The following is a 21,875-nucleotide window of genomic DNA, read 5'->3' on the forward strand; positions in this document are numbered from 1 at the left end:
AGAAACACTGAAAAAAATAAGTACCTGTACAGCCTGATGATTCCGAATGCTAAAAACACAAAACAAAAAGGATGGTTAGTTTTTAGTTAAGCGCAATGTGTCATACATTACAAATGTTTCATAATTTAACCTACTGTTAAATATATTACTTAGAACAGTGCTTCAAGTTTACATGAATAATAAATATCATTAAGGATTGCTAAAAAGAAAAACACGAATACTTCTTTTTCAGCAATATATACTGACTGCAGGACTAACAAACAAACAAATCAAAGGACGTGAGACATTACACACATTCATGCTCCCAGAGTCAGGGTTCCGCAGAGCCCCTGCCACAGGCTGGTTGTTGTGCTTGGGGCTACAGTAGCCACTGTCGCTGTCGATGTCAGCTTCACTGGCCCCCTGCTCACTGGAGGATTCGGCAGCAGGGTGGGATGCTCTTCTCCTCCTGCCTTTGGCTTTCCAGAGCATGGTTGCTGTGCTCTCTGAGAGAGACTTGTTAGCAATGTCTGATGGGAAATCTACAAGGCAAGGCAAGCAGACAATTCTCTGTGATGACCAGGTTTATACATGTTTGTAAATTACTAAGGTTCTAAGCACATTAAAGTGACAGAATCTGTAAATGGACAAATATTTGACTCTTTGAAGAGATCATATAAAATGTTCCTAATAAGTTACAACTCGGCGTCATTCTGAAAATAAAATATTGGTCGTCAAATACTAAAATCATCAGTCATTTAAGGAAGAGAACATTTCCAGTCTTTCAAAGTCACCATATGTGCCCGCCAGCCTACCTTCCTCTTTCCTGTTACCACTATCCTGTGTTTAGTTTTCACTCACTTTTCCATAGTGAGTGAAATAGATTTTTGTATCTATTTGTAAAAAAAAATGAACTGGGCAGTGGTGGCGCACGCCTTTAGTCCCAGCACTTGGGAGGCAGAAGCAGGGGGATCTCTGTGAGTTCAAGACCAGCCTGGTGTACAAAGTGGGTTCCAGGGCATCCAGAACTGTTTATACAGAGAAATCCTGTCTCAAAAAACAAAACAAAATGAAACAAACAAAAAAAATGAACAACAACAAAATAACAGTTTTGGGGCTTGAGAGATGGCTCAACAGTTAAGAGCACTGACTACTCTTTCAGAGGACCTGGGCTTAATTCCCAGCACCCACATGACAGCTCACAATTGTCTGTAACTCCAGTCCCAGGAGATCTGACACCTTTACACCAATGCACATAAAATAAAGTTAAAAAAAAAAAGAAAAGAAAAGATGCTTTTACAGCTCTTAGCTGTTTTGCTAAAATAATCAGCTATTATCTTGTTCCCTGCTACTTCAACACGAGTTTTAAGATTTTGCTATATGGCGTACTAGTTAATTAATGTCACTGTAATTCAAACTGCTTTTGCATGGATATACCAATATATTTATCCTACCAATATATACTACCACTCAAGTATGCTTTGGTTGTTTTGTATTCAGGAGACAAAGGCAGAAGGATCTCTTTGAGTTCAAGGCCAGACTGGTCTGCAGAGCTGAGTTCCAGGACAGCGAGAGCCACACATAATATCTCAAAACAAACAACCCACTACTGACTGGGGACAGAGCTGCATGACAACCAAAATGTACATTACACGTGCATGAAAGGAAGGAACTCAATGAAAGTTAACAGTCAGAGACACATGACAGCAAATATACATATATGTACATGGAAGTTTCTGTAAGGCAAACGTGAATGGGCAATTCAGGACACACACACAGATTCAAACCTGGTCATGCTAAATCATTTTTGAAGGTGGTTAAAACAAGCTACATTCCAAGAAGGGTATGTAAATATATCAATGACTCACACACAATACTTGACGCTGCCTCTCCAACTATAACCTGTGCCAATCTGCTTGCTGCACAGAAAAGGTGGCTTATTACGGGTTTTAATTTGCACTTCGCATTTAATAACGAGGTCAAGAATCTTTTTTGATGTTTTTAGTTACTAATATTCTCCTATGAAATTCTGATTAATTTTACTTTTAGCTTGACTTCTACAAAATTGTTCACTGGGTTGTTTATTTTAATTTCACAAATATTAAGACATTTTAATAAGCCTGTTACCTCAACAATTCACAAGTTTTCCTTTTTCTATAGTTCTATTAATTCACAATTTTAAAAGACTGATTTTATTATTTATTGATTTGTATGTATGTGTCTGTGTGAGCTAGAGTTACAGGCAGCTGTGAGCCTTAACATAGGTGCTTAGAACATGAACTAAGGTCCTTTGGTAAGGCAGCAAGTGTTCTTAACTGCTGATTCCTCTCTCTAGTTCCTCCCTCACAACTGACTGATTCAAAGCTGTGCTGTTTAATACTATGTCATCGTGTTATGACAAGTCCTCATACTTTACTGCAAGATGGCTTTATACATTCTATGGAGGGGCACCCTGTGTATTTGTGAACTGTCACCTGTCACTGGACACTAGGAACATTTTGCTATTTAGGTTTGGGTCTTTATCTTGCACTACAACAACAGTCTAAATCTCTTTCAAAGGGGAAGCTCCATGTGGACACACCCACTGTGAATTAACTGAATCAAAAGAAAGATCCCTAAAGCCAAAATTGCTCCAGCTCCCTAACCCCCAAGCACCAAGGATAGCACACCACTACTTTCTTATTCTTCCTAATCTTTTCTCATTAGACACACACACACACACACACACACACACACACACACACAAACTTTTCCAAGCTTATATTCTTTTAAATTAAAATTCTTAATTTTGAAATGACCCTCTTCCTGCGGCCAGGTAGCCACAAAGGAGTGTTTGCATTCTTTTTGCACAGTGGCTTTCTTTCTCATTCAAGTCTTAGTCAACCTACAGTCACCCGAATGGGGTATAAATTTGGGGCCTGCAAGGCTGTCCCTATGGCATGCATGTGTTTCTGGGTTTTCGTTCAATTCTCATATACTACACTGATAGTATAAAGCTGAGAAAGACAGCAACGTGGGAAGGGATTTGAACGGTGAAGATGGAGCACGTGGGGTGGGGGGGAGAAGACAACCATGGGGAGTGAGGGCATCAGAACTCTGCATACATGAATCAAACTGTCAATGAACAAAGTTAACTAACTTAAAAAGCATTCAGCTGACTCTAAGCTTTAGTGCACAAAGGACCTTCCAGACCACTCTGCTCCTTTATATTAGAATTACTTTGTTGAATTCCCCAAAAATTCCTACTGAGATTTTAAGTACTCAACTGCAGACTAAACTTTCGGGGCACCAATGTTTGATAATCAGGTTTTCTAAAGTTTTACACAACAATCTCAGAGTCCCCTCATGTATTCCTAAGCTTGAGTTCAAAATTCCTGAATTCCTATTGCTGCTGTAAACCTTAAACTGTTGTTCATGACACATGGGAACTCAGCTGATATTTGCACATGATCTTATATCCAGACAACTGTTTTTTGGTTTTGTTTTGTTTTACATTTCATCTATTTACTTCATGTATGTGGGGGGGGGGCTGAGTGTCACAGTTGAGTGGGGGTGGGTGGAGGGCTGAGGACACTTGTGGGAGCTGGATCTCTTCATCCACCATGTAGGTTCTGGGGATCAAGCTCAGGTTGTCCAGTTTAACAACAAATACCTTCACTTGCTGAGCATCATGCAGCTCCCTTCCTTGACTCTAACCACCTTATATTCTCATTAAATAATACAAGCTTGTTCAAAAGCAAAAATCTGCTACAAGCAGAAAGACCTACTTTACAAAACTAAGTAATTTTTATCTCTTACTGCTGCCAGGTAAACCTCAGAAGTTAAACACAAACTAAGGAAAGGAAATGCTGAGAGCATATACAATCTACTCAAATCATGCCTCCAATTCTTATGTTTCAGGACGCTGTCCTTTTGATGACTTAAGGGGCAAAGTACAGTCTTTTCAGTCTCTCCACATAGCCCTGGCTGTCCTAGAACTCCCTCTATAGACCAGGCTAGGCTCAAACTCAGAGATCTGTCTGCCACTGCCTCCTTGTGCTAGGATTAAAAATGTATGCCCCCCACCCACCAAAAAACAAACAAACAAAAAGAAAAAAAAGCAGGCATGACGTCATTTGCCTTTAAAACCAGTTCTTGGGAGGCAGAGGCAGACAGAGCTCTGAGTTTGAGACTAGCATGCTCTATAGAGAGAGTTCCAGGACAGTCAGAACTATACAGAGAAACCCTGTCTCCAAACACAAAAAAGTGTGTGCTACCACACCTGGCTCAGACAGTAGTTTTAAGAACCTTGCTAAGGTTTACCAAAGGATGTAGAAATGAGTCACTGTGAGGAGGAACAGACTTGGAACACACGACTTTCCCCGAAACTACTCCAAGCAAGGCACGCAGCCTATTAAACACACTAGTTTAGGCCTCACGAACCACACAGCACTGGACATCAACAAGATGATTTTTTAACTAACTTCCACATCCTCTTTCTGCTCCTGAAGGACCTAAGCACACATAAAAGATCATAAAACTAAATATCCAACAGAAAACGTTGAATAACAGAAAGCAACAAGCTGCCTTATCCAAGGGGGAAAGTAATGTGCTTGTAAGTGCAGGTGCTCATGGAGACCAGATGTATCGATTCCCCAGAGCTGGAGTTACAGGCGGCTGTTAGACACCTGGCCTGCCTGTTGGGAGCCAATCTCTCATTCTCTGCAAGAGCAGAAAGTGTTCTTAAGCCCTGAGGCATCTCTTCAGTCCGTATGATATTCTTTGAGACAGGCTCTCAGTATGTAGCTGAACTGGTCTTGAGCTCACAAGGCAGAGACAGAATAGAATCTCTAGCACCGGCTAGTTAGACATACTAGGCAAGACAGCCAGGTCCAGGTTCAGCTAGAGACCCCACCCCCCAATATGCAGGGAGCAAAGTGACTAAGGAGGACATTAAGCATCAACTTAGAGCCAAACACACACATTTACCCACGTTTGCAAGAATAAACAGACCACTGTCTTACCAGTTTGCTGTGAAGCATCTACCAGGAGCACAATTTTTGATCGGCTATCAGGACCTGCTGAGCTTGTTTCTTTCTGAGTAGCCACATTCTTCACCTGTGGTCTTTTGTTTTTTATATGTTGTTGTAGAAGCTGTGGCTAAGTTTAAAAGACAAAAAACAACAAAAAAAAAAAACAGTAAATGTATTAAACATAAACTACACATTACATCCATTACATAAAAACCTAAACGTACACCACAAATCAGGGGCTGATTTTGTGTTATTATTCACTGAGAAGCAATACAGGCTAAATGTACCATAAGCACATTTACACATGTTTTTCAAATAACCATTAACACTGTGATTAGTAAAATCTGAGTTGATTTTAGTTTTCACCTGCATTTTTTAAATCAATTACTAACAATTAACAAGATTTTACAGTGCCATATGAAGAGCTAAAAATTTTTATTTTAAAAGGTGATAAAAGCATGAAAAGTTACCCTGTCACTAAATTTAAGCTCATAACAATGATAAGCAAAAATATTTCTACACTGGAGTCCAAACAGAAGCTATTAAAAAGCTGATTTCTTTCTTTAACTTTTTAAAAAATAGGAGTAATTATTCCTCAACAGCAATTTCTTATACACCAGAACTCTAAATTTAACTTCAACTTCCTGAATTGCGACTGCAGGGAAAGCATTCTGAAAAGTCTCATTCTCTTTTTTTTTTTTTTTTTTTTTTTTTTTGGTTTTTACGAGACAGCGTTTCTCTGTATTGTTTCGGAGGCTATCGGTCCAGCCTGGCCTCGAACTCACAGAGATCCACCTGCCTCTGCCTCCCGAGTGCTGGGATTAAAGGCGTGCGCCACCACCGCCCGGCCCAAGTCTCATTCTCTGAATACTGGAAACTATATACTATAATCTTGCTTTTTCTTTTCTTTTTTTTTTTTTTTGAGAGCTAGTTTATTTTTTGACACTTTTTAATTATATATTTAAATTAGAAACAAGCTTGCTTCCCATGTCAATCCCAGTTCCTTCTCTCTACCCTCCACACCCACTCCCCCCGCCAGCTCCCTCCAACACCCCCCCATCCCCACTCCATTTCCCAGAAGGATAAGGCCTTCCATTGGGGATCTCTAGAGTCTGTCATTTCGTTAATACCTATTCCTTCCATTCTTGACAGTTCCTTGACCCACAATGTTTCCATGAACCAAGGCAACAATCTTTTCAAAGTAATCTCAGCTGCTTATTTGTTTTTAATTTTTAAAACTTATGTCAAAGGCAGTGAAGACTTTCTACTAAGAAAGTTAGCTAACGGAATCTGGGAGAGTGATAATTTTCCATAGTAGTAACACAGAGAAATGTCTCAACAGTGCTGGCTATAAACAGGCTTTTCTTACAGCTTCGATAAAAGCCCTTAACAGAAAAGCGGCCTGGGATAAACAGAACTCTCCCATGACTTCAGGGAGCATTGCACTGCATCTTTGATATATACATAAAACTTAGGTCAAATGCTGGCATTGAACCAAAGTGGCTTCACGCTTACTTGTTTCTTAACAAAGCACTATCCCTACTAATGACTCAGAACACAGATGCTGAAGTTGAAGGGATCTGAGGAACCACTAAAGCTAACCTTTCCCATTCTCCTGCTGATTTCAGAAGACTGAAACAGCCTGAGGCACATTCAACCATGTGATCCATTTAATGTTGGCATCATCACTGTGCAGTTTTATCACAAAATTAAAATAATTTAGAAATAACTGTGCATTGTGTTTATATAAAACTCCATGAATGATCATGGAGATGACATAACACTATCCATCGAGAATAAGGGGAAATATATATCAGGAAAAAATGATTTAAAATAATATGGCTATAATACATTCTATTAGTGGTGAATACTTTGTGGCAAATTAAACATTAAAGGCCAATGGAGACAAGCAGTAAATTACTTATACTAGTATTAACAACATATCATGTTTAAAAACTACACACAAAGAAAGTGGCTACTCACTTTTGGCACTACCGGCCCTCTGTTACCATTCCTGCTCCGATGACTGGACAATGGGAAGGCCTGCCCCAGCTGATTTGGACGCTCGGTGCATTCTGTGGTTATGGCATTGACAGTGTTTGCAGCCTGGAAGGTGCTGGAGTAAGGTGTAGGAAAAGGGTGATAGAAGCCCATAACTTGGGCGCAGGGTGCTGGCATCAGCTGGTAATAGGTGTACTCTGTCGACACAGGTGGCTGAGCAGATATAATGGGGTAAGCAAGGTAGGGTCCAGTAGGGCTCGGGCTGGGTTGTTGCCATCGTATATCATTGTTATATAAAGGAAACTGTCTGCAAAACCAAACAAAACAGAAAAAAAAATCTACTGACGAGTCCAAGAGTAATATTAAAGCAGAACAAACAATACAGACATACAGAACGGTGCCTTCACAATAATTCTAAAACTAATGCCATCTTGTGTCTTTTCTGTTATAAGAGATGCCCTGCACTTATAATAAGGATGGACATGATAGTATAAAGGGATCTAGCATGAGAGCTTGCCGAATTCCACATCCCTTTACTGCTTACAAACCTACTCTCAAAGATCTCCTTGTCTAAAGTGAAAGACCTAGCTTCTGCATTTATAGCACAGCCATCCACAGTCCATGTCCAACACTCACAACTGCCACAGCCTCTGCAAAAGCAGAGCCAGGCACTCGGCATGTAATGTGACCTTGTATACTGTCTCCCCGGCATGTAATATGACCTTATATACTGTCTCCCTGGCATGTAATGTGACCTTATATACTGTCTCCCGGGCATGTAATGTGACCTTGTATACTGTCTCCCAGCACTCAGCATGTAATGTGACCTTATATACTGTCTCCCCGGCATGTAATGTGACCTTATATACTGTCTCCCAGCACTCAGCATGTAATGTGACCTTGTATACTGTCTCCCCGGCATGTAATATGACCTTATATACTGTCTCCCTGGCATGTAATGTGACCTTGTATACTGTCTCCCCGGCATGTAATATGACCTTATATACTGTCTCCCTGGCATGTAATGTGCCCTTGTATACTGTCTCCCCGGCATGTAATATGACCTTATATACTGTCTCCCTGGCATGTAATGTGACCTTATATACTGTCTCCCTGGCATGTAATGTGACCTTATATACTGTCTCCCAGCACTCAGCATGTAATGTGACCTTATATACTGTCTCCCTGGCATGTAATGTGACCTTATATACTGTCTCCCAGCACTCAGCATGTAATGTGACCTTATATACTGTCTCCCCAGCATGTAATGTGACCTTATATACTGTCTCCCAGCACTCAGCATGTAATGTGACCTTATATACTGTCTCCCGGCACTCAGCATGTAATGTGACCTTATATACTGTCTCCCGGGCATGTAATGTGACCTTATATACTGTCTCCCTGGCATGTAATGTGACCTTATATACTGTCTCCCAGCACTCAGCATGTAATGTGACCTTATATACTGTCTCCCCAGCATGTAATGTGACCTTATATACTGTCTCCCAACACTCAACATGTAATGTGACCTTATATACTGTCTCCCTGGCATGTAATGTAACCTTATATACTGTCTCCCAACACTCAACATGTAATGTGACCTTATATACTGTCTCCCCAGCATGTAATGTGACCTTATATACTGTCTCCCAACACTCAACATGTAATGTGACCTTATATACTGTCTCCCTGGCATGTAATGTAACCTTATATACTGTCTCCCTGGCATGTAATGTGACCACATATACTGTCTCCCGGCACTCAGCATGTAATGTGACCACATATACTGTCTCCCTGGCATGTAATGTAACCTTATATACTGTCTCCCTGGCATGTAATGTGACCACATATACTGTCTCCCGGCACTCAGCATGTAATGTGACCACATATACTGTCTCCCTGGCATGTAATGTGACCTTATATACTGTCTCCCTGGCATGTAATGTGACCTTATATACTGTCTCCCGGCACTCAGCATGTAATGTGACCTTATATACTGTGTCCCTGGCATGTAATGTGACCTTATATACTGTCTCCCGGCACTCAGCATGTAATGTGACCTTATATACTGTCTCCCTGGCATGTAATGTGACCTTATATACTGTGTCCCTGGCATGTAATGTGACCTTATATACTGTCTCCCGGCACTCAGCATGTAATGTGACCTTATATACTGTCTCCCGGGCATGTAATGTGACCTTATATACTGTCTCCCTGGCATGTAATGTGACCTTATATACTGTCTCCCAGCACTCAGCATGTAATGTGACCTTATATACTGTCTCCCCAGCATGTAATGTGACCTTATATACTGTCTCCCAGCACTCAGCATGTAATGTGACCTTATATACTGTCTCCCCGGCATGTAATGTGACCTTATATACTGTCTCCCAGCACTCAGCATGTAATGTGACCTTATATACTGTCTCCCCAGCATGTAATGTGGCCTTATATACTGTCTCCCAACACTCAACATGTAATGTGACCTTATATACTGTCTCCCTGGCATGTAATGTAACCTTATATACTGTCTCCCAACACTCAACATGTAATGTGACCTTATATACTGTCTCCCTGGCATGTAATGTAACCTTATATACTGTCTCCCAACACTCAACATGTAATGTGACCACATATACTGTCTCCCTGGCATGTAATGTAACCTTATATACTGTCTCCCTGGCATGTAATGTGACCACATATACTGTCTCCCGGCACTCAGCATGTAATGTGACCACATATACTGTCTCCCTGGCATGTAATGTGACCTTATATACTGTCTCCCAGCACTCAACATGTAATGTGACCTTATATACTGTGTCCCGGCACACAGCATGTAATGTGACCACATATACTGTCTCCCTGGCATGTAATGTGACCTTATATACTGTCTCCCTGGCATGTAATGTGACCACATATACTGTCTCCCGGCACTCAGCATGTAATGTGACCACATATACTGTCTCCCTGGCATGTAATGTGACCTTATATACTGTCTCCCGGCACTCAGCATGTAATGTGACCTTACATACTGTCTCCCTGGCATGTAATGTGACCTTATATACTGTGTCCCTGGCATGTAATGTGACCTTATATACTGTCTCCCGGCACTCAGCATGTAATGTGACCTTACATACTGTCTCCCGGGCATGTAATGTGACCTTATATACTGTCTCCCTGGCATGTAATGTGACCTTATATACTGTCTCCCGGCACTCAGCATGTAATGTGACCTTATATACTGTCTCCCAGCACTCAGCATGTAATGTGACCTTATATACTGTCTCCCTGGCATGTAATGTGACCTTATATACTGTGTCCCTGGCATGTAATGTGACCTTATATACTGTCTCCCGGCACTCAGCATGTAATGTGACCTTATATACTGTCTCCTGGCACTCAACATGTAATGTGACCACATATACTGTCTCCCCAGCATGTAATATGACCTTATATACTGTCTCCCGGCACTCAGCTTGTAATGTGACCTTATATACTGTCTCCCTGGCACCTCGGCCGTCCTAATCATTAAGCCAATTCGGGTCTCTGCAAGGCTTCTCTCCTTGGCAATCTAAGTCCCACGTACAAGGAAGTCAGGAGAAGACTTTACTGATCCCTTTATCTACTTAGTTCCTACAAAGCACATCCAAGATGCTGCCTTGTCTCAACAGCCCTCTCACCTATGGCTGCTCTTGAGGAATAAAGGGTCCTTTTCCTCACCTTTGCAACCACAAATGGAAAAAGAGCTGGCTACCAAAATCCTAAAAATACTTAAAAGATAATTGGTTTGTCCATGAATTCCTAATGACTACCTCACATTAAGGCACAAAAAGAAATTAAATTTCTCACACTGCACATGGATATTTTGCTACAGAGAGAACTAGTATTCTTAAGTTCAGTTTATAAAAAATGTCCTACATTATCTGACAGTGCAATCTTTAAAAACAACAACAAAAAAGGGTCTCATGAAGCCCAGACTAGCCTTGACTTTAAGGATGACCTGGAATTCATGATCCTCCTGTTTCTACCTCTCCAGTGCTGAGATCACACGTCTGTGACCCCACACACAAAGGAATCCAAGATTTTCAGTGAATTTTAAATTCAACTGAGAAGGACTCTTTAGTTCCTACAGTTTGCCTAACTATGAAAAGTATGCAGTAAGAAACTTAGAATATTCACTGGGGCATCACTATTTCCCAAGGGAGTCTGGTGACCTCATAAAATCACACATCCAGAATTCAGCAAAGACTGTGCCCTAGTATGACAGTATGCCACAGTGGGCTATAGATGTATAGATACCAGTGGCTTCAACCCACAGACAGTCACACAGAGCCATACAGCCTTAGCTGTCTCATTCACTTATCCCACAGTGCTGAGAAATACGGCTTCCTGTACGTGGCATAACGTGAAACAGGCTGAAAGTACGTCTATATGTCAATACGATGAACTGTAGCAACAAGGGCCCCATCAGACATCTGGAAGGGTCAGCAGGCATACCACAACTATCTCAAGTCCTACCCTAGATGCTACCAGGCAAGTGCTATTTGAGCTACCAGGATTTTGCTAGATTAGGGAAACCAGCAGAAGTGCACACTCAGCCAGGGCATCCAGTACCAGTCCCTCAGGTTTTCCTCTTGTGCCAGACCCTGCCCTGGAAGATATGAGATTAAGCATCTCATCTCAGAAAAGAGGTTTCTTATGTTTCACATCTCCCTTGGGTCACTATACTGCAATATATTTCAATGACATGCTTAGAAAAATGCATTTCCTCTTAGAAAGAAAAGAAAGCAATACATGTTGACAGCTTTCAAATGTCTGCATATTTTTACTTCCTCTTAAAAAATATAAATAAATGATTAAAGTTTGACAGTTACAAAAAAAAGACTAATGTACTTTGCCAAGTTCTATATGCCCATCAATAAAGAAAAGAATAGAGAAATTACCTATTGGACTGGTTTTCCTGAACAAATGGGTAACAGGTAATCAGATAACTGGGGATTGGCGTTGGTTCAACACCAGAAACACTTCCATTATCATTTGGGAGAGCCATAGGGAGCACAAATGCATCCAGATTCTTCTTCTGGGGAATAAATGGCTCTACTTCAGCAGAAAGTTTGACATTCTTCAAAGAGAAAACAGAATGCATGAGTTACATATCAACAACCAATACAAATTTGGCACTTGTAAAGACTCTACAGACAGTACTCTCAGAACATGTAGAGGAACAGCAATGTCAACTTAAAGTAAGGGAATAACTAGTAAAACAAAGAAAGACTTACCAAAAGTCACAACACTAAAGTGAAATCATTTCTTATGCAGTCGAGCTGCTAGAATAATCAAAACTATTGCTCACATCTAAAAATACCGTAGTAAGAAGAAATCTAGCTTCTGAGACAAAACAGTATTTCCTGCTAATTTTGTAAGGGGGGAAAAGTCATTCAACATAAATTCTGAAGAAAAATTATATTTCTTTGAATAGTTGAAAAAGTAGTCTATTTCTGCCCATTGCAGGAAATTAAGTTTCATATCATTAAACTACAATGAAGGGAAATGTCTAAAATGAATCAAAAACATAAGGGGAAAAATTATGTTTCAGAGTTAAACTTGGAGACAAAAAATGAGAGTAACTTTTCCAGTAGAAACCCAAACACTAATGTGATCCTAACACAGAGATTTCCATGTCAGCCTCCTGGGTTCCTGTGTATCTTTCTTATGATACAGGTTCCAGATTAAAAGCCAAATAAAACTAACCTCTGAGAAAACATACACATGGAAAAATATTAACAAAATGAGCTTTGTAACTATGAGGACAAGAATACCCTCTTAGGAAAGAGAGGGCTGCAACTGAGAAGAGGTATCTGGAGAGCTTGGGGGTCCCTGGGAAGTTCTTTATCTTAGCGGAACTTATGAGCTGTCCAACTTGTTAATCAAGCTGTACATTGATTCTAGTAATTTTATGCACATTATATTAACAAATTTAAGTTTCTGAAACAAAACTATCTATAGGAGGTGGGCACAGTGGCCCATTTCTGTATTCCTAGCCCTCACAAGGCTGGAGCAGGAGGTCTGCCAAGAACCTGAGACCAGCCTGAGCTAAAGAGTGAGCCCAAGTCAGATGTGATATAACAAGACACTACCTCCCAAAAAGGGGGTGGGGGCAACTAGGGACCTAATCCTGCTGGTAGAGTCCCTGCCTAGCATGCACGAAACCTTGAGTTCAATTCCTAGCACCACATAAATAAGGCATGGTGGTGCAAGTTTGGAATCCCAACACTCAAGTCAGAAGGATCATAAGTTCAAAGTTATTCATCCTCTGTTACATAGAATTCAATGCCAATAGGGGCTTGCGACCTTGCCTCAAAAACAAAAAGAGAATAAAAAAATAGAAGAGAGAAAAAAAACCTATGGCATAGTCTTCAAAATCAGAATGCTAACCATGCAAATTTATAATCTAAAAATATAAACACCTTTTTATTAAAACAAAGTTGGTAAAATGCAAGTCAATATTTCAACCACTCAAAACAATTATCTAGCTGGCAGCGTTACACACATCTCTAATCCAGTACTTGGGAGGCAGAGGTAGGTGGATCTCTGTGAGTTCGAGGCCAGCTCTGGTCTACAGAGCGAGTTCCAGGACAGGCTCCAAAACAATACAGAGAAACCCTGTCTCGAAAAACCAAATAAAAAATAAAAAACACAAAAACAAAATAGTCCTAACCAGGACATTTCCTACTTAAGTCATTAAGGTGACATTTAATAAAAGCTCCCACAAAAACACAGGTCTTTCTTATATAACAAATGCATGAAAGTTTAAAGATAAGGCTTAATGGACAGCTTTTACTCAGAAAAGCCAAATGATCCCTCAACAGTCTGGGGCATAGATGAGAAATGCTTGTTAATAGTGCAAGGACACAGGTCTGCACTACAAGCAGTATTTACTCAGTTCCTCCCTTCCCGCCCCACTAAACTGTGGAGCCTGCGTTCACATTATTAACCAAACCTGAAGGAGCATGAACACCTACTTGTGAACTATGGATGGTTTCCTGAAATACAACACAGGCAAAATACCTTCAAGTGTTAGGGAGATAGCAATTCTTATTCTGCCACTCATTAGAACTGAACACTGACACACAATATACCAGTAAATGACTTACCTGGGAACAGAGGCTGACTTCCAAAAATGCAGAAAATAAAAGCTTGTTTTATATAGTTTGTACACATTCGCAAAGCGGGAGATATCCTATTTTAATTACACTAAAATGTAATTTTTAAGATTTCTTTTAAAAATCAGAGTTCTTCTATAAACGGAAGAACTCTGATGAGTTGTAGTTCTAAACTAATACTTACTAGTTTTTCATAAAGCAAGGAATACAAACACATTGAAGAGTCTATAATGAAAAAAAGGAGTCATAGTAATTAACTATAATCTTAAAATAACACTTTTCTTAACTCTTTCCCTGTACTTCCCCTCCAGTAAAACCTCATCAGAATCAAAACAACCTAATCAATTACTTTGGTAAGAAATTGAAATTCTTGTTCAGATCAAAAGTTCTACACACAACTTAATTTGTATTTTATATAAACATATGTTATGGCCTCAGGCAACTTGTTCAGAAGTGTATGGCTTCTTAAGATGATGTGTACACACAGGCATGCGTGCACACACACACACACACACACACACACACACGCACACGCATGCATCCTTGAAGACTAAGACTTGCACTGGTTTCTACTCTAAGTGCAATTCTAGATACCAAAGTTCAACAATAAAATTCACAAACATTGAAATAATCCTTTGTTTTAGCAGAGAGAGAGAGAGAGAGAGGGAGGGAGGGAGGGAGGGAGGGAGGGAGGGAGGGAGAGAGAGAGAGAGAGAGAGAGAGAGGGAGGGAGGGAGGGAGGGAGGGAGGGAGGGAGGGAGGGAGGGAGGGAGGGAGGGAGGCCACCGTGGTCAACAGCTGTCACCAGAAGGAACAGACTGAAAGCTTTCACTACAGTTTTAACTTTACATGTTTTCTGAAGTTGTTCATTGTCATTTTTAACAATTATCCACCATACATCTAAACAAACAGCCCAAAAAGCAATGCTGAATGCAAAAAAATCCTTTAAAGTTCAAATGTCAAAATATAAATTTGGTCAATTTTAATATTAGTATAGAAAATTTGAAAATATTGGAAAATTAGACTAGTTACTTTATATAATAGTATTCCTCAGTTCGAATTTCCACGTTTTAGTCACTAATTTTTATTCCTTTCTTTTTAAGTGTCTCACTATTTCCAGGTTAGCCTTGAACTAATGATTCTCCTGCCTCTCCCTCTCATAGAAGCACCACCATGCCTAGCTCATGATCTGTATGTTTATATAGACATATTTTTAAAGGTTTCTTTCATGCTTAATTACATGTATGTATGACTACATGTGTCAATGTGTGGTAAGTGAAGTACATGGGTTTGTGTGGCCAGAGTAGAGTCCTGGGGAGCTAGAGTTACAGGTGCCTGTGAGCAACCTATGTGGGTGTGGCAATTGAACTTGGGTCCACTGACAAGTCCTATGCTCTCTTAACCACTGAACCATCTCTCCAGTCCCTCATAATCTATATTTTGAGAAGCTAAATTTTATAAAAGGGAACTGGTACCTTACTGGAAAGAAATGTAAATTGGGCTGGAGCGATGGCGCCTCAGTTAAGAGCACTGACCGCTTTTCCAGAGGACGCAGATTCCATTCCCAGCACCCACATGGAAGGTTATCTGTAACTCTAGCTCTAGAGGACCCGATGCCCTCTTTTGGCAACCACAGGCACCAGGCATGCGTATGTGCACAGACATGCATGCAGCCAAAACACACATAGACATAAAATAAAATAATAAAAAATATAAACTAACAGAAACAGTATAACCATCGTTGTATTATTGTCTGCTTCAAAAACCCAACTCCATGATAACACTATCTTTCACAAGTTATTTCAGATTTCCTAAATTAATAAAAAAATCTGATTAATTCTGTCTGTGAAAATACTTATGCATTCCACTCATTTTTAATTTTGAACATATTAAAGCAAATGTCAATAATAAAATGACATTTATACAAATAATCTAGAAAACCAAATATGTTATCAGACATAGACGTACAAAAGACTTCCTCAAGAGCGTTCCTGAGCCATGCTCTGGGATCCCAGAGAGCCCAAAGGATGACCACACTGGCACAAGCTGGGAGGCCACTGCACCAACCAAGGGGAGCGGGAACACAGGCAGGGAGCACCCAAAGCCCATGGCAGCAGAGCATGCATCCTCAATTCCTCAGAGAAGCCTGCAGGAGAATGCAAATAACCTCCCAGATTAAGCAACAGAAAAGTGACACCCACCTAAAATCAAAACTGAAGTAGAACATAATGAGACTTTCTCCCACAGTGAAACTTCAGAGTATGTACCGCACACCCACAGGAGGGGACGATGGAAGCCTCCACACTCTATGTTAAGGTGAAAATGCATCAAACAGTAAGGTGCTTTTACACCCCCTGGTACAGATATATTAAGTGCCTTCTAGGGGACATGAATGAAGCCAGATAGCTGCTAGCTGTACTGTCTCTCAGTAAAGCACTTGTCAAGACAAACTGCACCTGCCAGTGTTCAAGACTTCAGAACACACTGAGGAAAACGGCAGGAGATTTACAGAGTGACCACTTACTTCCTGACCCACACACCTTTCCTTGTTAAAAGCCTGTTTAAAACTTGATAGTGTTTTCTTAAAAGCAACAATAACAAAAATCACCATTTTACACGTAATATTAATTTTCATATATCTAATTTATTAATTTCTACTTTTACTTTTTTTTCTTGCTTTAAAGTTTCTCCCAACCTCTTGCCTTGGATGGATAATTTTACTTTCCTTTTAAACTTTGTAACACACAGAGTATTCATGAGTACACATCTGTCTCAGAGCACTTCAGGCATATTTCATAGGTTTTACATATGATACATAGTTATACTTTCCTAATAGCCTACCATTTTATTTTTGTCTCTGACCTTTGATATTTAGTTAATACATTTCTAATGACTTCTCATTCTTTTTTTTTATTTTAATTTTAGGCTTGAAATATCTTTTTAAATTTCCAAATGTTTTCTCTAAAAGAACACATGACCTAAGAGTATTATTTAGCCTGGTGGTGGTAACACACACCTTTAATCCCAGCACTTGGGAGGCAGAGGTAGAAGGACCTCTGTGAGTTCAAGGCCAGCCTGGTCTACAGTGAGAATTCCAGGACTTCCCATTAAAAAAAAAAAGTTGTGTGACTAGATAACAAAGGTTTTATGGTTACACTTAGAATACAGTTGTCCCTCACTGTCTAAGGCAGGTTACCAGGTCCTCACTACAGACCTGACAGTCCATGGATGCTCAGTTCTTGGACAGAGTGTGGTATTCACATACAGGCCATTCCCACCCTCCAGTGTACTGTTTACTTAGCTCCCAACTGCTAGCAAATTGAAGGGATAGTAAGTATTTATCTCTTATACTGTGTTGTTTAGGGCAGAACGAAGACACAAGCCTGCTCATGTTTAGTACAAACTGAACTTTTCCCCCCAAAGTATTTCTCATGCAGTTGATAGTCTCAAAGGTTAGACCCTGCAGGTGTGGAAAACTGACTACCCATTTAGTTCGGAGTGCTGCTATTAGCTAAACAGTTGTAACAATTATATATTTGCATTATATTACTTTATGTTCATGTGTGTACATGATGTGTACTTGGGGTGTGGAGAGGACACTTTCGGTAGCTGGTTCCTTCCTTTCTCCATGGATTCCAGGTTGTCAGACTTGGTGGCAAGTATGTTTACCAGCTGAGCTAGCTCACCAGCCTGGGTTTACATTCTCATTTGTGACAAAACTGCATGAAGCCACACTCATTGCATTTGTTTTTCTAGGAACGAAAGAGGCAAATAATCAGTGATTTTTATGGATCATTTTAGAGTACTGTGACACTCTAAAACAGCCTGTGAATCTTAAGGGTCCTGCCATTTCTAAGCTTTATTTAAAAATTCCAAAACAATCCTAGATTTCCTAAAAATAGAGACACCCAATCTTTATAAACAAATGAACCCCATGATTTATTCCTCACACCTTTTATACAAGATTTTATGATGAGATGAAGAAAAATGAGGCCAAGGAGATCAGTAAGGTACTTGTAGAGAATGAGGACTTGAGTTTAGATCCCTAGACCCAGGGAAAAAGCTAATGCAGAAGTAGGGGCTGTGATCCCATTGCTGAGAGGCAAAGGCAGAAGATCCCTGGGGCTTGGTGGCCAGCCAGCCACTCTAGCTGCTATCAGTGAGCTCTGGGTCAGTGAGACACGTCACAAAGTAAGGTGAGGAGCTATTGAGGAAGATATCTGCCCAACCCTGACCTCTGACCTCTACATGCATACTGTACAATTTATTTCCCCAACCCCCAACGTACACACATGAAAATGAATCATACCAAGTAAAAACTGTTCTTGTAACAGCTACCTCTGGCAGTTAAAATTGAGCTACATGTTTTGACTTAATAGTAAGAATATTCCTGAGAGGCTCTCTGGTTGGATTTGAGTTGTTACTACAATGAGGGTTACCCTCTAGCACTACATTACCAATGACTTACTTCCTAGAACATACACAAGGCTTATCTGTTTATAAAGTCAGCTTGTGTAAATGACAATTTTAAAAGCCTATGGCATGAAAGCCTTCAGACACAAATGTTTAGATTTGTTACCCTTGTGCAGTCCTCCAAGGATTTATTAATTAGGCTAACTTGAAATGCCACAAGTCTATTACTGAGTACAATTAAAAGATAAAAGCAAACTAACTTATGTAAACTGCTAAGCCCTAAATCAGTTAATGTTGTAGGCATTTTCAGAAATTCTGACTGTAAGCCAGCAATGGTTTAAAAGGAAAAACAAAAACAAAACATTTGGAGGGTGGTGGGAATTTGGTACAAATACTTCTTGAGGGATTTTACCTATTTAAATGCTGTTTAGTAGGTCTCCCATTACAGGCTAGGCTGAGGCAAGAAGTATTGGGGGGGGAGACAAAAACAAACAAAAATGCTTTCAATAGAAAATAATTTGCATGTCGTCCCCCCGCAGCTCTTAGCTTCCCAAGGGTTTAGTAGCTGGTGGAGTCTGTGTGATGACAGAAGAGGATGCTCGATAAGCAGTCTGGTACATATAATCACATGTAGAGAGCTATGATAAATGTTACCATCTAAACAGGTAATTACATTTCCTCCGAGATGAAAGGAGCTCTGAGTATACGTACATTACTGGTTCGGAATGTCCCACCCTTTCATTAGAGCTGCACATGCAAGGAAATTTCCTTTTCTTTCGTCAAAATTTGAGATCTCCCATTTTTTTTCAGAATTACTTTGAAACATGTTTTAATTAAATCTACTACAAGCTGTAACAGAATACTCTGGGCCACAGGGAAGTGTGTATTTACCAAGAAGCAACGCACCAATTTTCCTCTGATACTCTGTGCTCCTTAATAAAAAGAGTTGTATTCTCACGAAGCCTTTCTTTCCTTTTTAAGTTAAAGTCTGTGTGGCCCTGGAAGTGCTGAGGCAGAAAGATCGCTCCTAAGAGATCTAGGATAGAACGGAGACTATAACAAGTCTCAACAACAGCGGAAAGGACAAAGTGTACAAAACTAGGAAGCTGTGTTTTGGTTTGAAAAGAGTGGAATTCAAAATCAAAACTGTCATTAAGTAGATAAAAACATATACAGGAATTTGAGAGATGGCGTCTCGTTTATTCGAGTTAATCAACTATTTGCAAAACTAACAGGCAGTAACCAGTGTTAACTTCTCCCTTCAACTATGTGACTAACTGACCACGGTTTTGGAAGAAGAGAACTGACAGTAAACAAAAATCAGAATCAAATTAAGTCATCTCCAGAGAAGCTGTAAAATACTGGGGGGAGGAGGAAGCATGACACTATTCTTTTAAGTTATTTTTCACACTGTCACTAGCCCTTCCTCCCAGCACTTACCAGCAAGAATTTGATGCAATCAAAAAGTAAAGAGACCACTAACGGAACTACAGTGCGAATACGAAAATGGGCTCAAAATAAACTCTTGCTCCATTTTAAAAACGATAATTATTTGCAAAATGACTAGCTAAGAAAACAAGGGGGAAGCCACGGTAGTCTCTTCAGGAAAGGAATACACAGACAGACGCTTGAATCCGCTGAGCACAGACCGGCCCCGGTCCACATCCCCGGGCCTTCTAGCCGAGCCGGCCTGGCCCGCCCGGAGGCCCGAGAGCAGCCCGGGCACTCGCGTACCTGCTCGGCCGGCGCTCGGTCCATGACTCCGGCGGCGGGCGCCGGCTCTAGTCGGTGTGCGCAGCGCCGCGGGCCGCTTTCTCCATGGCCCCCCGCTCGGTCCCGCCGAGTCCCGTCCTCTTCGCACCGCCGGCCGGACGCCGACTCGGCTACGCCACTGGCCCGGGAGGCGGCTCCTGCTCGCGGCGGCGGAGGCGGTGGCCGCCCCGGGGAGGGATCATCTGGGACGGAAGCCGAGCGGGGCCGAAAGGGCGGAGGCGCAGTAGGAAATGGAGGTCCTCAGGGGCGGGGACGGCCGACGAGCACTCCGAGCCGGGGCGTCTGGAGGACGGCCAAGGCCAGGGGTACAGCCTGCTTGGGAGGTACAGTCCTCCCTGGACTGTTTAACTAGGAGAGTTGGGCCTCCTTGAAACCGGAACGACCCTGTTGAGTTTGCTGGGACCTCGCAGTCTCTTCAGGAGCCGGAACTGACTCGGGATATTGGAAGAGTTTGTAGCTGCTCGCTAGTCATGTGATCCGGCCAGGACTCTAAAAGAATGAAAACAACAGTCTTGCCCTCAGAAAAGTGCACAAATAAATTGCATACGCAGAGTAGCCGTGGCAAAGAAACCCTTTAAAAAGCTCCACAAATAATAATTATTAATGTACTGTTCAGGTTCAGACTCAACGTCTAGCCTCAATTCCAGGTTGATTTTGCCCATCTCAAACCCGTTTGTACTGAGAATCTGCATAACTATCCAAGAAGTGATTATCTACTCCGTTGCCTTCCCCCTGTTATGGATTGTACCTTTTAATCTTCAGGTCATTAACCCCTTAAAGACAGAGTCAGCCTTGAAACTGAACGCTACTGTTAGAGGGAGTTGGGCACAGCCTCCAACACACACAAGCTCTCTAGAAGAGTTCTGGCTTGGTAAAGTGAATCAGCTGAATAATGTATACTTTAGTAAAAAAGAGAGCAGCGTTGGCGGCTGTGTAGGTCACTAGTGAGGGGATCAATGTCTGGAAAAGGCAAATAGAAGTCTAAGAAATTTGCTTTGTCATCATGCTTCAAGAGCTCTTAGGTGAGCCTAGAAATTGCCTTTTTGGTGAGTCCAGGTTATTAGTCTGGTTTTACTTGAAGCCTCCAAGGAGAGGCTGGTCCATGAAGATCCTAACTATACTAGCGTGAATATTGTACTTTTGTCAACTTAAAAGAGCTTTATTTCAAAAAGACATCTGAAGGCTGGTATGCACACAGTATGACAGAGAAACATTTATGCTTGTATATGGAGATTTTCATGCATTTGGTTTTACTCTTCCGTCATATACACACTTTTATTTAAACTGCACACACATTTGTGTTAGAAATGTGCAAGCCGTGTACTGTTAGGTCCCTTAGAGTCTGTTACACACACCTGTTCAGGAGTCAATGAGTGCAGAAGGAATTTGAGGTTGTTCCACAAAATGAAGCTATTTATACGGGGTAGTTACATAAGCTAGCAGATGTTCATTCTTCATTCCAACAGAAAGACAAAATGAACCGTGTCCCTTCTGGTGGTCTTTAGCTGTGAGACACCCCCATCTGAGTAAAAAG

The 21,875-nt window shown here is 41.0% G+C and overlaps 1 protein-coding gene across 2 annotated transcripts in view; it reads right to left on the reverse strand.

Moving 5' to 3' along the window:
- Secisbp2l (SECIS binding protein 2 like) overlaps positions 1–20,713 on the reverse strand; it is a 56,681-nt gene extending 35,968 nt beyond the window's left edge. The window contains exons 1-6 of one of the 2 annotated variants that reach the window (XM_040746214.1): positions 20,303–20,713; positions 11,936–12,114; positions 6,975–7,299; positions 4,983–5,118; positions 295–521; positions 25–49 (exon numbers count right to left, since the gene is read on the reverse strand). In XM_040746214.1, coding sequence (XP_040602148.1) covers positions 25–49; positions 295–521; positions 4,983–5,118; positions 6,975–7,299; positions 11,936–12,114; positions 20,303–20,326 — 916 coding nt within the window. In that variant the 5' untranslated portion in view covers positions 20,327–20,713. Of the gene's footprint in view, positions 1–24; positions 50–294; positions 522–4,982; positions 5,119–6,974; positions 7,300–11,935; positions 12,115–14,339; positions 14,359–20,302 lie in introns of those variants that run through there. The other variant, XM_040746213.1, reaches the window with a different exon arrangement.
- Between the last annotated feature and the right edge of the window lie 1,162 nt (positions 20,714–21,875).

Source organism: Mesocricetus auratus, unplaced genomic scaffold (genome assembly GCF_017639785.1).
Source record: "Mesocricetus auratus isolate SY011 unplaced genomic scaffold, BCM_Maur_2.0 Super-Scaffold_100004, whole genome shotgun sequence".
In the NCBI taxonomy this organism is placed as follows: domain Eukaryota; kingdom Metazoa; phylum Chordata; class Mammalia; order Rodentia; family Cricetidae; genus Mesocricetus; species Mesocricetus auratus.